The following is a 17,191-nucleotide window of genomic DNA, read 5'->3' on the forward strand; positions in this document are numbered from 1 at the left end:
TCACAGCACCATGGTGGGGATGTGATGGGCCAGGGAGGCAGGGTGGGGCACGGGCAGGGCGGGCGAGTGGGCCTGCAGGGAGGCGTTGGGGGGCCGGTGGCGGGCGCTTTTCTGGTGCGCCCGCAGCCCCGCCAGCTGGGAGTAGGCACTTTGGCAAACCTGGCACTTGTAGGGCCGCTCGCCCGTGTGCAAGCGGACGTGGTTGCGGAGCGTGGAGGACTGGCTGAAGCGGCGGTTGCAGAAGCGGCACACGAAGGGCTTGTCCAGGGTGTGGATGCGCATGTGGGAGCGCAGGTTGCTGCGGGAGTTGAAGCCGCGGTGGCAGATGACGCAGCGCATGCGCCCCGTCGTGCTGGCCCCCGTCTCCACCGCGTGGAAATCCTCTGAGGACGACAGGACATAGTCAGGCGCTGCCCTCCAGCATGGCATCTCACCCCAGCATAAGCTCCTGAGGTGCTGGGTGCTCTGGAAAATCCCCACTGCCCTCTTGCTGGCTCCCTGCTGCTGAGGTCACCTATCCTCGCTGGCTCTTAGGATTTTGGGATGCAGCCAGTGCTGGGAATGCACTCAGCCAGATTTAGCTAAGGGGTACATTCAAGCTGAGCTGAATGAATCCCTTATAAATGGGCATAAAACCAGTTTTCCCCTCCCTGGGCTGAAGCAGAGCTGGAGGAGGTGGGTGCAGGAACTCTCAGGGACCCCCAACCACACTGTCCAGCCCCTGCCCCAGTCCCAGCTTGTCCCCTCGCTCTGCTGGGCTCAGACATGGCTCTCTCAGAGTGGGGAGCAGAGTCAGGGAGCACAGAAGTGGCTCCAAACACAGCCTGATCACTGCTGTGTTACATAGAAGCACCTCAGGGAGCCACTGAGATAAGCAGAGAGTGAAAGCCCAAGGAGAGAAAACCCTCCTGTGTTGGTGGTTAAGATCCCTTAAAGGCAGAGTGAGGCTGTAGAGTCTGCATCCACTTGGTGTTTGATGGAGAGTTGGGGCTGCCTTGCACTCACATCCTGCACTGCTCCTCCCTGCCTGGCTGGGTCAGGCAGCGACTGCCAACACCCCACCAGCAACAGCAAACTGAGCAAACTGCCCTGGAGGCATTGTCCTGAATTACTGAGGACCTGCTCAAGCTGTGTGGATCATTTCATAGTCCCCGTGCTTGTCCACAGAGAACTGAGATATCTGACATACCCCGGGGTGTCCCTGCCTTGTGCCCACCCAACGGCCTCAGAGCTGGGCATGGTGAGCAGGCAGGGATGCTGCACCCTTGGCTCTTTCTGATGTTACCTACCATGTTTGTTCTTCTTCTGCTCCTCTTCCAGCCCTGGCACACCTGGGATGCCCAGGAAGGTGTTGTGGGAGTTCCCATACCAGACCAGCAGCTCTTGATCTGGAGGAATCATCTAGAAAGAGAGATAAAGAAAGGGTTGTTGGGAGGGGCGACGAACATCCGTCCCCGCTATGATCCATTGGGACCTACCCTGGCTGTGCCCCATTTCTGTGAGACCCTTCTGCCATCTGGGACCTGCCAGCAGTCCCCAACACCCACAGGCAGGCACGGAGCAGCCCAGGATGCAGCAGTGGAGGTGATGGCACAGCTCAGCACCAGCACAAACCCACTCCAGGCTCTCCCCCCAGGTGGGTACAAATATATTTACAGGTAAATATGCAGCTACAGAGCACAGGCACAGATCTGGAATCTCTGGAGTGCAGGACCCAGAGGTCCCAGCAGCTTGGGGAGACCAGGACAGGGTGGAACACAGAGACAGGGAGAAAAAAAAAAAAACATTTGTGAAGTCACAGCCAGCACAAGTGACAGAGACTAAAGCAAAGAGATGGGACATGGAGCCCTCAGGGCTCCAGCAGAGCATTTTCTCTTTGGACAGAGCCATCAGCACCCTTCAGTTGCAGGGCACAGGCAGCATCTCCCACACACCCATCCCTGCTGGGGCTGATTTTAGAAGGTGGAAATGCAGATCCACCAGCAAAGGGCTCATCAGCCTGCAGAGCAGAGGAGAGCTCGGGGCTGCTGTCAGAGACCATGGCTCAGGTGTGAAGCGCTGCTTATATCCCTCACAAAGCTGCCTGGAACAGCCCAAGGACAGCTACAGGAGCAGGGCAGGGGTTTTGCCTCATCCACACTCCCATTTCCCTGCAGTGATGGGATTCTCCTGTCCCTGCTGTTCCTGCCGTGTTCCCGCATGGCCGGGGCGAGCGGCCAGGAAACGCCGCTCACGGCTCCCCTCGTGCAGCAGCCCTGGCTGGGGAGATGGGTCCTCTCAGACCAGTTCAAACAACACTAATAACAACATCACTTCATAAAGAAATACATGTTTTCCCTAGCAGTCCCTACTGTTAAGAACCTAATTTAGAAATAGGAACGTCCTGCGTTTTGGAGGATGGCTTTCTGTACACTGAGCATGTCAGATTCCAGTAGAACATTATTCACATGAAACACAGATGCTAAGTTCAATCACTTCAACACTGAAAATATGTTGAATTTAAAACATCTGAAATAAATAGGAATTTGACTTCATATCTTTGTCCCTCTGCATAAAGACCTCACTGGGCTGCAGAGGAGGAATTTGGGATTCAGAGGAAGCTGATATCCTTTTGCATCCCAAATTGATGACACTGTTTCTTGGCATTATTTACTCTTAACAGAAAATTAGTCATTTTTAATACAAGCAAATAAAATATTGCTGAAAGGAAAAAAACAATCTGCATGGGTGCATGCATGGGTATGTGGTTTTTTCTGCTGAAGTTGCTGCAGCCACACCAGCAGCAGGTGAGCACCCATGTGCATACACTCCAAAGGAAATTCAATTTGCCCCCCAGAAATCTTGTGGCTTTCAGATCAAAGGCCAAAACTTTCTGCCTTAGCTTTATTTTCCAGCAGCAACAACTTGGTATTGCTGAGAAAGAGGATGGGAAAAACAAATCAGAAAATAAGGGCAGGAACGGGCAAAATGCATTAAAATATCCAAGGTAAACAGGAAAAAAAGCACCAAATCAATCTGGATTTTGGCATGTAGGTGAGAAAGGCATCCAAACAGATGGATTCCCTGGTTGGGCTGGTAGGGGACGGAGGGTGACAATGGCTATGCATAGACACCTCTGGTGCTGAGCAGGGCAGGACCTAAGTTTGGGTCAGTGTGTGCGTGCCCTGCCGAGCTCGAGGAGCAGGGTGACAGCAGGGACCCTTCATGCACAACTCCTCCCACACATCTCTTGGGCTTCTGCACTCTCAGCATCTCAAATTCACTGCTTGTGCCAAGGGAATTAAACTCATCCTGCTCCACTGCTCGCTGCTCCAGCCCTAGGAGCAAGCCCACAGCTGGATCATGGCTATACTCAAACATTTGTTCACCCACCCTCTCTTCTGTGCCTGTAGCAGGTGTAAAAACCACAGCTGTGTTCCTAATTACACCACGGCTACCTGGGATTATTCTACTTATTTGCATAATTTAAGAACAGTAGTAAAAAGTACTTAAGGTGCTGTCACAACAGGCACAGCTGCCCACAGGAATATCAGGTCTTAAAACTAGGAGCACCTGAAGCTTGTTGTCCAGCAGGAGAACAGCAGGGAAGTGCTTGGAGCTCTTGGGAAAGGTGGCAGAGCCCTAAGGGCACACAGGACTCTCCAGCAGGAGGGAGAATATCTGATCCTCTTCCTACCCACCCATTCTCCTTTTGCCACCTCATGGCAGCAATTTCTAACCCAGCCCTGCTGTGGTCCTGTGCCGTGGAGCATTTGGGTTTGTGCTGCTGTGTGAGCCAGTGCAGGAGCCTGGACAGATCCAGAGCACTGCCTGTGCCCACAGAGCCAGCAGGCACTCATGGTCATTCCCAGCTGAGACCCTCTCCCACTGCAAACACTCCCCAGGTGAGACTCTGAACCTGAGACTGGAGCAGCACAATCCCAGTACGGGTCTGGGATGGACTGGGACGTGTCCCCCTTGCCACTCTTTAAGCCAAAGCTGCTGCACAAGGCCATCTCCCCAAGCCACCACCTTTCTCCACCTGCAATAGCACTGGGTTATGGGGACACTGCCCATAAGCAGGGCTGGTCCCCACCATCACCCCACTCTGGCACTGTGGGATTTGCATGCACATGTCACCACTAATGCCGGGCAGCTGAGACCCACCTCCATCCCAGAGTCTCCTGTGGAGAGCTGTGGGCACCCTTCAGCCATCACCCCCCTGCACGGCAGCCTGTGCCACCCCTGGGACCCTGCGGCACACCAGCACTTCATGCAGGAGCACAGGGATGAGGGGGCAGGAAGAGCCCCCTCCCCACAGGATAAAGCCCAGGGCAGAACTGCACCAGCCCCACTCCCTGCCCTCTCCATGGCTCCCTGCACAGCCAGAGTGATGCCCAGGCAAAGTGCAGAGTCAGGCACAGCCTGTGCTCAGCACCTGGGTTTCACAGAACCCCCCAAACTTTACCCTGCTATAAAGAAGCAGGTTCTGCACAAAATCCCACTTTTTCAATAGAGCATCCAAGCCCTGTTCTTCCCCAAAGCCCCATATGGGCCAGAACTGCAGCTCTTTTCATGCTTTACACCCCAAACAAGGATCTACTCTCGCCCTGTTTAACACACATCACTCCATGAGCTCATGGAAAGAGGACAGAGAGGAGAAAGGACCTTTACTACTTCCTGAAGCCCATGCAATGGTCCTTCTCTGTGGTTTCTACCTCTGCTGGTGGATCTGAGCACCAAGGATGGAAAAGCTGCTGTGTTCTTCCACAGACAGCCCATCAACAACTCAAAGAACAAGCGAGGGAGAGTCTGCAGGGCGGGTGATCCCACCACCCTACTCTTCTATTGCAGATTCCCATTGCCCTTCAGCCCCACTTACCTCAATGGCCTTGTAGAAGATGCTGTTCCCGATCTGGACCACCTCGAGGTTCTGCTCCTGCTCATTCCGTGCGCATTTGATGTAGGTCATCCAGCTGCGGTGATCCTCCTGGCTGGCATCGATGAAATACCGCACGGTGCCATCCTCATTGAAAACCTGTGAGGGCAGAGAGCGCTTGGTAGCGATGCTGCCTGCTGTGGGCTGAGCCCCTCCACCCCTGGGACAAGCTCAAAGCCAGCAGAGCCTCGGGGCTGAGATCCTGACAGCAGCTGGAGATGCCGAACCCTTCCTGCTCATGGTGCTGGACTGAGAAATGTGTCCTGCTCTCACTGGCACGGCTGGTCCTGCCAGCCCCTATCTCCCTGCGTAACCTTCCTCAATTTCCCTTCTCATCAGAGCCCCAGCAGCAGCTCAGCCCTACAGGAAGGGGCTGTTCACCATCCTGGAGCTGCCATGGGAGCAGGAGAATCCCTGGGTGGAGGGGGAAGGTGCATGCTAGGTCTGGAAAGATGCTTAGCAGGGTGCCGAAAATGATGAGGCAAGTTTCTGTTAGGCATAAAATTACAATAATAATTAACAATAATTAAGAAGTGCAATTCTGAGTCAAACAAATGAAAAAAATAGGAAAACCCTCCCTATTCACTGTGCATTAGTGCACAGTGTCCTGGCATCTCAGATCCCCCCAGACTCCACGGTTTCATTCGGGATTAACCTCACCAGGGCTGGGGCAAAGCAGGGAGTAAGGGCAGAGCTGGTTTTGTCCACTGTGGCCAGTGCAGGCAGCAACCAGTCGGGTGTTGCACCAGGACGGGATGGGCAGGGCAGGGCAGGGCGTGATCCGCATGCACAGGATGCGAGCAACAGCATCTCGGGGCTCCTCTGTGGGCTGGCTGCACCCCGAGGGCTGGGGAGAACTCATCCTTCTCCTGCAAGGGGTTCCTAAACCCATCTGCCCAGATATTCGCATGAATGGGGAAACTGAGGCACAAGGATGGTGCCCAAGCACGGGGCAGAGCCCCAGGACCCCATCCCCGCTTCTCCCCAGACCAGTCGGGGCTCGGGGTTCGGGGGGGGTCGTTACCTCCCACATGAGGTTGTTGTTCTTGCACAGGTCCACATGTTCGGGGGAGATGACCCTGCCCGTGAACGGCCCCATCTCGGTGCCAGCCTTGATCCAAGTCTTGGAGAAGATGCCGAGCCCTTCCCCGGGGATGGAGCTCTGGGCGATGATCACTTCCGACGGCAGCACCAGGCTGGAGAGCTTCTGCACCTCTGCGAGGGGGGAGAGCAGCTCAGAAAGGGACGGGGGTGGGGGAGAGGAGGGAGATCGGGGGCGGCGGGGACCCCGCCCCAGCCCAGAGCCGGGGCTGAGCCTTTTAAACGCCCAACCGGGCTCCCACAAAGCGCTACAAGGTTCCCCCGGGGCATTGAGGAGGTACCTGGGAAAAGCATCCCGGGCTGGGCGAGGGACCGGGGCTGGGAAAGGAGGTTAAATGGTGTCTATTTCGGCCCATCCAGCAATTTGTCATGCTGTTAAAGTGATCTGCATTCATTAAACTCAACTAGAAAGAAATTGCTAATTCTAAATTCATTAGTCCTTTAGGAATGCTGTAGCGGTACATTGTGCCTGAATGGCGCGAGGGCTTGTTTAAAAGGGCCCAGGAATTCCTCTTACAAAATGGGGAGATGAGATGGTTGACATATCGTGAATGGAAATGGAATTAGCCTTCATGGTAAATTAAGAGAGGAACAGAAATCCGAGAGGGGGAAAAGGGAGCTGGGACGCCCCGGCGATGCCGGGGCGAGAGAAAAGATATTGTCCCGGGCGGCTGAATGCGGGACGGCCCCGGCCCCCCCAGCCCGCGGTTTAAGTGGGAACTTTCTCAGGTCAAGCCCAAGTTAACCAAATGAATTTAAAGCCCTTTTTCCCCAGTCCCACGCCTGGGCAGAGCGGGGCGCCGGGACCGCATCCCGCCGCCGGGCTCCGGGAGCCGGCCCGGGGCCCATGGGGGAAACCGGGGGGATCGAGGAGGCTCCGGGGGGGGAGTCACTCACCTCCGGAGAAGGACTGAGCCAGCACTTCGGCCGTGAACGCTGTCTTGGGGCTGCTCTTCTCCTCGAAGAGCTGCTCGCCCAGGACGTTTCTCCAGCGGCCGTAGAGGAAGCTGTGCAGGATGTCGGAGGTGATCACCTCGGCCAGCGAGAGCCCCTGCGGCTTCAGCCCGGGCTTGAGGACCAGGGCCTCGGCGGGCAGCACCGAGCCCATCATGGGGGCGAGGCGGCGGGGCCGAGCGCGACGGGGCCGGGCGCGGCGGGCGGTGGGCGGCGGGCTGGGCTCCGTTAGGCTCGGCGGCTCCCGCCCGGCTATATATGAGCTTCATTGACCCTCCTAATTGGTTATTAATGACCTCCCTGACGTTGGCGGAGAGACTGGGGCTGCCGGAGCGAGGCGAGCCGTCGGAGCCCCCCCCTCCCATCTCCTCCTTCCCTCCCCTCCCGGGGGTGGGGTGGCTGGAGGGAGGGAGGGACACGGCGAGCACACACACACACACAAACACACAGGATACACACACACACATACACACACCGATACACACACACGCACCGGCTCGGCCCCCCGCACCGCCCGGCCCGGGCAAACCCAAAGCCGGGCACCTGCGCCGGGCACTGCACAACAGCAGCGAAACGGGCAGAAATGTCCCCGCCGGTGTCCCACGGACGGGGCGCACCCTCGGGCACGGTCCCGCTCCCCACCTGGCCCCGCACTCGTTTTAGGACTAAAACGCTGCGCTTTGGGGCCATTGAGCACCAAAACGAAATCGGCGGCCCCGAGCCCGACAGCTCCCGGTGCTCGGTGGCGTTCGGCCCTCGTAGCCCCGGGGGAACGGGCTGAGGCTCCCGCAGCTGGTCCCGACCGTGCCCGGCTCCCCGCTGCCCCCGTCATCCCCCGCTTTCCCAACCGGGACCGACAGCACCGGGAGGCTCCCGCGCTGCTCCCCCGAATGCCGGAGAGGGTCCCCAAGCACGGGGAGGGTGGGACAAGGCCCCGGGGCTGATCCCCGCTTGACCCCGGGGCAGGGCTCACCCAGCTGCCGCCGCCAGCCCGGCCGGTCCCCGATCCCGCATCCCCGCAGGAATTGTGCCCAGGTGTGGGTTGGGAACCGCTGGTGGATCCGCGGTCTCCCTGCAATCACAACCGTGCCCTGCCGTGTCCCCCCAGGGCCGGACCCGCACCCGGGCAGGCTGCGGCATCTCCGGGGCTCTGCCGCCGCATCGGCCCCGTCCCCGCACCCGCGGGCATTCCCCGGCCAGCCTCGGCGCCCATCCCCGCCCTGCCGAGCCCGGAGCTCCGCAGCCGCCTCTGCTCCCCAGCAAAGCGGCACCAGAGCGGTGCCCCCAAACCCAGCGCTCCCCTCGGGGCCCGAGCTTTGCCGGCGCAGCAAAGGGTTAATCTTTCCCGGATTTAAACCTAGTCCTGCTGTGTCGGAGCTTAGAGCCCTCTCCTTAGCCTTGTTCTTTTGATTTTCATGGGGACGAGGGGCTGGAAGGGGCTGCGGGAAGAAGGCTGGGCCCCCAGGATCCTCGGGCGCTCCAAGGCAGGTCCCCGCAGCCCGGAGCCCCAGGCAGCCCCGCCGGGTCTCACCGTGCCCGGAGCAGAGCCGAGCACAGCCCAAACCCCCAGCCTGCCCCTGGGTGGGTTCTTATAGGGTGAAACTGTGGAGTGTCTTCTGGCGTGGGTGAAATCACGCTACAACCCATGTGCAGTTAATTATTTCTATTATTCCAATCAAGAAGCAACGCAGATGTCAGGAACGCACCCAAACCTGCGCTGACTTTCGGGTCTTCGCTGGAAAGGGGATGTTAACAACCTGCCAGGGATTGGTTTAATAAACGTAAAAAATAAGTTTATTTTGTTTTTCTGGACTTGGGCTAGAGGAGCCGTCAGAATATTTCAGCCTTGCTAAACATAAAGCATCAGGTGGAAAGGTTCCCAACACCGGCTCCCTCCAGCCGCCGAGGCAAGCCAGTCATCGGATTGCTTTTTTTATTTTTTTTTTCCCCGTTTCCCCAGGAAAACCCTTCAACCTTCAAGTTATCCCGGGACAAAAAACAATAATAGATGGTCTTGAACCCCCTGCGGCTCCGGTGCGGGCTAAGCTGAACCCCACTCCCGGCTGCGGGGGCCCGGCGGTGTGGGGGGGTGACGGTAAAAAAAGGTGGGAAAAAAAATTCTTCCATTTTCTGCGTGGTTTTAAATATCCCCAGCTGTTTCCCCAAGCTTCTTCCCGGTCCTAGGAAGGTGCTTTGCTGTGTGTTCCCCCCCCCCCCCTTACCCCCTACTCATTTCTCTTTTTTAATATCGCAGCTATCCCTCCTTTTTAACATTTAAGAGGAAACAAGTTTAATATTCATGGCTGTTAATAGAGAAGGGCCATTATCGCCGCCCCATTGTTCTGAGCCCCGCACAATGCTGCTTGTATTTTCATGTGTATATTCCCAAAGTTCCTTCTGAGCGTTTAGTGAGCACTTTAATATTCATGGGTGTTAATAGAGAAGCCCTCAGTATATTGGCATATTGTTGGGAGGTGTACATATTGGTCTGACTCTGAATAGCCACAGTCCTCTTTTCTTTTGCTCTGTTTTGCAGGGTTGATGGGCCAGGAGTAAATGGGCATTTTTCCCCCCCGTCTCCCCCTTACAGAGAGAACATCTTTATTCCAGTCCCAGACTTTCTGGTTTCCCATTCAGGACCCTCAGAAATAATGTCAGGCAGAAGAAAAGTGGAGCAAATCAATCTTTCATGGTCTTTTTGAGACCAATTTGACATCCATGGACTCTTCTTTTCTTTCACAGCCTACAAGGGGATGGTCAGGATCTGGACAAGGTTGGGGTCTGATGAGGGGAGACATGGGATCATAATGCAGCAAAGAGAGAAAAGAAAAGCAAAACAAGAAAAGATTGCAGGGATGGGGTGATGGAGGAAAAATGAGGGTGAATGACAGTGCAAGAAAGGAGATTAGAGCCCAGCAGCTGCTTTTTGGGGGGCGGGGGGGAGGGGGGAGCTCTCTCCCCTCTTCCAGCCCTTCGCATGAATAGGATTTGAACAGAGCGGAGATTGATTTATAGTTATTGCAGTTGAACATTTATTGCTCTTAAAGAGTGGCGGGGAGAAAAGAGAGAAAAGGGGTTTGAAAAGCTCCTTTCTGTATTAAAGAGGTATCAAATGAAGACTGCTGAGATAATATACAGTGGCCAATGGGAATTTGATTTGCTTTAAAATTTAACTCTTGTGGGGCCGCCGGCGATGGAGCGGGGATGAGGGGATGGAGCGGCCGCTGCCCCGGGCCGGTGCAGCCGCGATTCTCTCCTCAAACCCCGCATTCGCTGCCCGGCTTCTCTGCAAAGATCCGCGGCGGCTCCGGTGCGGCGGGGAAGGGCTGCAGGGCAGAAGGAGGTTTTGTGCTTCGTTAGTACAATTTTGTATTATTTTTATTTTTATTTTTTTCCCCTTGTAGTGTAGAACGCAGGAGGGATGCAGAAAATAACCGGCTCAGGGGAGAGCCCTTTTCGAAGCTGAGTTTTTCTTGCCCTAAAAGCGGAGGTTTCTCCTCTCCGGCAGCAGAAACGCGATCGCAGCCGAGTCCCCTCGGGCGCAGAAAGGAGCCCATTGTTCAATGGGGAGAAATACATTTTTAGCGGTGATTGAAAGCTCCCCTCTCGTTTGAACTTTAGAAGAAAGTCCCTGGCAGGGAAGAGCATCCCCCTCCCTCTGCCCCAACATCTGTTTGGAGCAATCCAGGCTCTAGGGCAGAGCCGGGCTCTGCCCCCTCCCAAAGTCATTAAAAAGATATTAGTTGAGCTGAGAAAAGTCCAGCGCAGCCCCCGATCCGGGGTGGGGGGGCTGGTATGTGTCATTAAAAACGATTTTGGATTTGCCAGCGCTAATACGAGGCGAAGGGCCCGCGGGCTCTGAGTTGAAAAGCCCCCCGGCCCCGCCGCCCCGCCGCGCCCTGCCCGCTGCCCGCGGCTCCGGTGCCCGCGGCCGGCGCGGGGCGGCCCGGCCGACCCCATCACGGGCTCCGAGCGCCCGGCAGGGACACGGCCGAGAGCCGGGCTGCGAGCCGGGACGCTCAGCTGCTCCGGCCGCCACCTCTGCGCCTCCACGGGCTGCAAATGCCCCGGGAGCCGGAGGGAAAGGGGGGCAGGAGGGATCATCGCACCCCTGCGGGAGCCGGGGGAGCCGGGGCAGGAGGGATCATCGCACCCCTGCGGCTGCCGCAGGAGCCAGGCGCCTCCGAAGTTGCTAAATGTGTCATTTATTAAAGCATTCAGGGGGCTTTTCTTTGGCGTTTGCTTGCAAACTCACAAAGGCCGAGCTGCTGTTTGGGGGTCTTTTCTGATGGAAAAAGGGCTCGGAGACCCCCGGCACAAAAGAAATCCTGGCAGTGCTTTCAATGGCCAGGACTCATTGAGGGGGACCCTGCGCGGAGCGGGCGGGGGCGAGGGGCCGCCCGGTGCTGCCTGAAAGGCAGGGCTGAATGTAATGGGGAGATCTGCGTTTATTTGTTGGGATCACATTTAATTAGCTTAGTACAACCCTTGAAAGACAAAGGGACCTCAATCTGGATCCAATCTGAAGCTCGTTTGGAGAGCGAGGGCTCCTGGAAAAGTCAAAAGAGAGAAAGGAGAAAGAAAAGGGAGGCTGGGAGAGAAAGGGGCTGGGGGCCCAGCCAGGTGACTGGCACGCGTGAAACAAGGGGGCCTTTTGGGCACAAGGCAGGGCTCAAAAGGGAGGGAGGAAAATAGCCTCTTCCTCAGGTTTTACCTACTTAAACCCCCTGAAGGGGCTGGAGCTGAAAAGCCTCAATGGGGGCTAAGGAGGCTGCAAAGCAAACAGCAGCGCTGGAGAGGGGCTCGGGCCCTGCCGCCGCAGCAGTTGGTGACACTCGGTTATGGGAATGTGCCCAAATGTTCCCTGCGCCCGGGAACGCTCCTGCCAGCGGAGCAGGGGGTGCCGGAGGACACGGCGAGGACAAGGCGATGCCCAGGGTGAGCCTGGGCTCAGGGGGCCGGCGGATCCTTGGCGAGTTCCCTCTGTAGGATGGAGGGAATCTCCATCCCACCTGTGCCTTCACCCGCACCACGCAGCACCCCTGAACCATCGCCTGGGCAGCTTCACCCGGGGCCCGAGGGGACACCGAGGAGGGGTCCCCATGTGTGCACCCCTTGTTTCCGAGCAGCTCCTGGAGTTCCCCATCGCAGCGCCAGCACAGCGCTGATGCAGGTGCGCGATGCAGAGGATGCGCTGCCGCATCCCAGGGGCAAAAAGAAAGCGACCATGCCCAAGGTGCCCCATCCATGGACGGAGCTGAACGGTCCCTTGTCTCCCTCCAGACCGCGCACTGCCACCCTGTCCCCGCTGCCCTCCGCGGGGCTGGAGCACTGGGGATGGGTCCGGTGCTCCCGAGCGGTGCCAGCCCTCGGCGGTGCCCGCGGCCCCGGGCACGGAGCGCTCGGTGCGGGGAAAGGCTCCGGCACCGGGCACGGCAGCCCCTGGAGCCGCGGGCTGATCGCGCTGCTCGGGGAAGGAGCTTCGGGGCATTATTTGCCTTCATTTCACTCTGCGGGAGGCCGCGGAGCCGAGCGGAGATGCTGAGTGCTCTCCCCTGCGCTCTCGCTCGCTTCCTTGCCTTTCTTTCCCGCCTTCCTTTCTTTTAAGTGTTATTTCCAGGATTGTTTCGGCGAGGGTGTCACGGCACGCAAGAGCAAGAGGAGGAAAATCTCCTTCCCAGCTGCGCCCGAGCTCAGGCGGCCTCGGAAGGGAGCGCGGCTGTGGCGGATCGCGGGGGCGGCTCCTCGGCACGGGGTGGCCGGAGGGACAGAGCGGGGATGCGGACTGCAAGGACAGGGAAATCTCTGCGCCTTTTCCTCCCTGCTGGCAGTGATGTGGGGACGGGGCAGTGACATCCCAGCGATGCCTGTCCCGCATCCCACCAGCGTCTGTCCCCACCCCATCCCTCCTGCAGCATCAGCTCCAATCCAGCTGCGGGCTGTGACCCAGTGCGCTGAGCCATCAGCCCGGGAGGTGCCCGAGGGGACGGTGTGACAGTGTGACAGTGTGACAGTGTGACAGTGTGACAGTGCGGGGCTGTGCGTGAGCCCCTCTGCTCCCCCTGCCCACAGCCAGGACCAGCCGGCCGAGCCTCCCCAGCAGCGGCCGAAACCGCGGGATTGCAGGAGCCGGCTGCGGGAGAGGGCAGCTGGGCTGGCAGCAGCAGGGTCCCAGCTCCAGGCACAGCTGCCCTGCTCCAGGGCCGGGGCAGCGCGGCTGGACCAGCCCTGGCACGGCAGAACCGGGCTGGGTGGCAGGGACGGGGCTGCCCGGCAGGCGGGTGACCCCTCCGGCAGCTCCTGCCCTTCACCAGCCCCATTTCCCCCCAAACAAACAGAGCAGCAGCTCCGGCCTGCCCGTGTAGGGACCGCACGGCAGCAAAGTTCAATATTCCCTGGCGAATGGGCCGGACAGGGAGGCAGCGCTGAGTGACGGCTCCCACAAAGGGCAGGGAGGGTCTAATCCCCGGCACCGCGGCACCTGCACCCGGCCCGGCCCGGATTAGAGGGCAGCGAGCCGGGCTCTGCAAAGATCAGAGGCTTCATTAGAGCGGCCTTGAAATAGGATTTCCTCAAGTGATAAGGGGCAGGGTAGGGAGATAATCTGGGGGGCTGTTGGTACCTGCCCCCACATCATCCCCAGGGATGCTCTTTTGGGTCACCTGCATTGTGCGTGGTGCCCCAGACCTGGAGGGGAGTGGCAGGGCAGATCTGGCACTCTCTGCCCCAAATCCTGCATCCCAGGGATGGCTGGTTCCCCTCTGCCATCTTCCTCCATCCCCAGCATCACTGAGGAGCTGCCCAGACATGGATGGGGCTCTCTGCCCTCCCACTGCCCTTGGCTCCAGGGCCTGTGGCTCTTCCAACTCATCTTCACATCACATAACACCAATTCCTGCTCATTTCCACCATTAAAATTCTGGAAAGTTTCTTTTGTGTCTTTTCCAGCCTTATGAGAGCAGAGAAACGCTGCCTGGCCATGGGCACCCTGCACTGCTGCTCTCCACAGCAAATCCAGTGAAAAAACCTCCAAACCAGTCAAATGAAGGATGAGCAGCTCCCTGCATGGAGTAAACCCCCATGTGCTGTGTGACAGGATACACTGACGCTGCAAGATCCCAATTCCTCACCCTGCAAACACCAATAACCTTGAAAATCCCCCTGAGAGTGGGAGGAACCAGGTGGGTTTAGGGGAGAAGCAGCAGCACAGGTGGGACCTTGTGAACATCCACATCCTATTGGAAAGCTCCGTGTTAAACACCAGAAGCTCTCACTCTGACCATGCTGCCCATTACTGTAAATACAGCGTTCCTTTAATGCAATTAAATATTAAATACTTGGAGAAGGGGGGAAAAAGGTCCCACATCTTGTCTCTTTCAACAGTAATTTCAGTCTAACTCGCAATGGCCATAATGTAGTTTGTTCTCAAATCATGCAAAATTAAAGTATTTTAGTCTGTCTCGAAGTCTCTCACTTCTAAAAGCACTGCTCCCATTCAGGCTCACCAAATTCAGAGCACAGGAGAGCAGCAGGGTCATCCTGGACTCAGTGAGATGCTTCAGTGTCAGGGTTTTTAGGGCTGCTGCTCAGAAAGGGTTTGCAGGAGGATCACAGTTTAATGTCTGCTCAGGATTCAGGCTCTGCCTGCAGAGTGGGGTGGGTGCTGCCAGCTTGGGGGGTCCTGTGGGACATGGTCCAGACACCCCCACAAACCCAGCAGAGCTGGGCAGAAGTGAGATGGATTCATGCTGGGGCAGCAGAGACATCATGTGCCTGAGCCAAGGACTCTGGACAGGGATTGAGGATTTTTGTCAGAGGTGGGAAAGAACAGGAGCTGGGCACCTCCTGCCAGGGCCATTGACTCAGTCCTGCTCTTCCCAAATGTCACACTCTGGAGGCTGAGCCTTCCCCAAACTGAACTGATGGGATCACCTCCCTGCCCCTCAGGATTCTGTCCTGGCCCCAGGCTGGGCTCTGGCTCCCTGTGAGGAGGAAAAGGCTGCACCATCCCCATCCCCATTCATGGACCCCAAAGTCCCAAATGTGTCCCTTGTCCTGCCCAGCCCTCAGGGACTGCTCCTGCTCCAGATCCTGCCAAAGGGACAGACAAACCCTCCCTGCCCAAAACCCAGTGCAGCCAGGGCTTAATCCACATCACCTGGGGTTAAATTTGCCCGGGGCTGAGCAGGAGATTTGGTTTCTCTCCTGGACACCAAGACCTGGCTTTGAAGGCACCACAGCAGCTTCTGGGCTGCACCACACACCTGAGCCAGGACATGAGGAGCTGCCTGCAGACCCAGAGTGAGAGGTGAGGGGTGTCCAGCCCTGGGTGGGAGTGACCATCAGAGCAGCCCCAGAACACCCTGCATGGACACAGACCAGGAAAGCAGCAGGGCTGGAGGAGGCCTTGGAGGAACCCAGCTCCTCATGAAGTGCTGAGACATCTCTGCCTCAAACCCTGCCCCTCTCCAGCCCATCATGGACTCACAACAGTTCAACATCCGCGGCCTCTCTGCCCAGAACAGGCAGCAATAATGGAAAACAAATCAGTGAACTTGGGAACGTTTCAAGCACTTCATCCTTCCAGGACACCAGACTGCTGATGAAACCCCAGCTTTGCAGGCACCATCTTAATGACAGGCCAAATTTCAAAGGCTTGCAAACTATTTCTTGTGCTGCTGCCCCACCCCCTCAATAAAAGGTTGCATCAGAAAGAGATATTTCCATAATTTATAGTAGGGGCATTTCACTGGGGAGACTCACTCATCTGTACTTACAGATACATTTAAGAAAATGCATCCTCCCACAATCCTACGCCATTTACGACTATTGGCACAATCTGTAATCCTCAGTCTTCAATTAAGGGACACCTTAGGGTTCATTATCACACAATTGCTCCCTGTGAACCATGCCAAATGCTGTTTTGGCACAGAGCTTGGAAGATGAATTAGAAGGAAGTCTTCTCGGTAATGCCCGCTCCCAATTCCCATCAGCAGCCTTTATGCCCTCCTCTAGCCATTTTTTCCCCCCTCTCCCCTCTTTCCAAGTGGCTTTTACTATCCCATCTTTCAATGTCTCTCTTGATTCTCTGGAGGTATATTTAGAGATGCTACATCTCCTTTTCTTCCGGCTCTCAATGCGCCTCCCGCTCCCAGCTCTGCAGATGGGATCTTCTTTCCTCCCTTCCCCCGTCACAAAGCCCCACGGCTGCCTGGGAGCAGGGGATGGAGCTGCCTTAGGCTGGAGGAGCTCAAAACTCACATTTTACAAGAAAAAGATCCCTGAAGGAGCTGCAGTTATTGCCAAACTTGGCCTGGGCACAATTAATGCCCTCCATACCTGATAAGGTCGGAGCCACATCCCTCCCATCAGTGCTGCTCCAGCAACCCCCGTGCAGGGACGGATCCTGATGGATTCGGCCACGAAGTTGGGGAAGAGCAACAAGTCCAGAGCCTTAAAAACAGGGGCTGCCAACTCCTAAGCAGTAAAACCTTACAGGGCTGCAGAGGAAACCTCCTGGTGTTAACACAGACCCTTCTGGCCCAAACAGCAGTAAACACAGAAACTTCTCTGGGAATCCTCGGTGTCACAGCACCAGGGCGATGTGACAGTGACAAAGTATTACAGCGACTTGAGGTGGTCGCTGGGGTGAGAGAAAGATGAGAATCTTGTTTCTTGATCAGAAGGCTGGATTTATTGATATATGATATATAATACATTATAACTATACTAAATAGAAATAAAGAGAGAAGTTGCAGAGGCTGCTAAGCTAAGAATAGAAAGAAAGAATTTATAACAAAGTTCTGTATCTTGGGAATCTTTCCCCGAGCTTGCTCTTGTGATTGGCCCTTAACTAAAAACATGAAACATGAACTAATCACAGGTGCATCTTATTGCATTCTACAGCAGCTGATAGCAATTGTTTACATTTTCTTCTGGGGCCTCTACTTCTTAGAAAATGCAGAAATCTGAAAGAAAAGATTTCTGTGAAAAACGTCTGCGACAACAAAGTTTCTCCAGAACAGCACCAGAGTGATGTAACAGTGAGAGTTTCCCCAGAACAGCATCACGGGGATGTGACAGTGAGAGTTTCTCCAAAATCAAAGCTGATCCTGCCCTCAGTGACCACCCCAAACTCCCCGGGACGCGGCGCGATGAGCGAGGAACAACGGAGTCCAAGAGACGGGAAATACTTGGCCCACAAGACACCTTGTGGAG

General features: G+C 56.5%; 1 protein-coding gene across 1 annotated transcript; it reads right to left on the minus strand.

Annotated features, from left to right (window-relative positions):
- Nucleotides 1-7,130, minus strand: PRDM12 (PR/SET domain 12). Its single transcript, XM_054284432.1, has 5 exons — nt 6,917-7,130; nt 5,943-6,133; nt 4,862-5,017; nt 1,290-1,401; nt 1-383 (listed from the first exon to the last, which is right to left on the minus strand). The coding sequence occupies exons 1-5, from the start codon at nt 7,128-7,130 to the stop codon at nt 1-3; spliced, it is 1,056 nt and encodes a 351-aa protein (XP_054140407.1).
- Between the last annotated feature and the right edge of the window lie 10,061 nt (nt 7,131-17,191).

The sequence above is a fragment of the Melozone crissalis genome, unplaced genomic scaffold (genome assembly GCF_028551555.1).
Source record: "Melozone crissalis strain CALT ecotype California unplaced genomic scaffold, PUWL_Pcris_2 ptg000041l_1, whole genome shotgun sequence".
NCBI lineage: Eukaryota > Metazoa > Chordata > Aves > Passeriformes > Passerellidae > Melozone > Melozone crissalis.

Excerpts from the sequence above, each read along its gene's own strand:
- PRDM12 (XM_054284432.1), bottom strand. The coding sequence starts at position 7,130 with ATGATGGGCTCGGTGCTGCCCGCCGAGGCCCTGGTCCTCAAGCCCGGG. Across the intron at positions 5,018-5,942 it reads ACAACAACCTCATGTGGGAG|GTTTTCAATGAGGATGGCAC; the intron begins GTAACGACCCCC and ends CTGCCCTCACAG. Across the intron at positions 384-1,289 it reads GCAGAAGAAGAACAAACATG|AGGATTTCCACGCGGTGGAG; the intron begins GTAGGTAACATC and ends TGTCGTCCTCAG.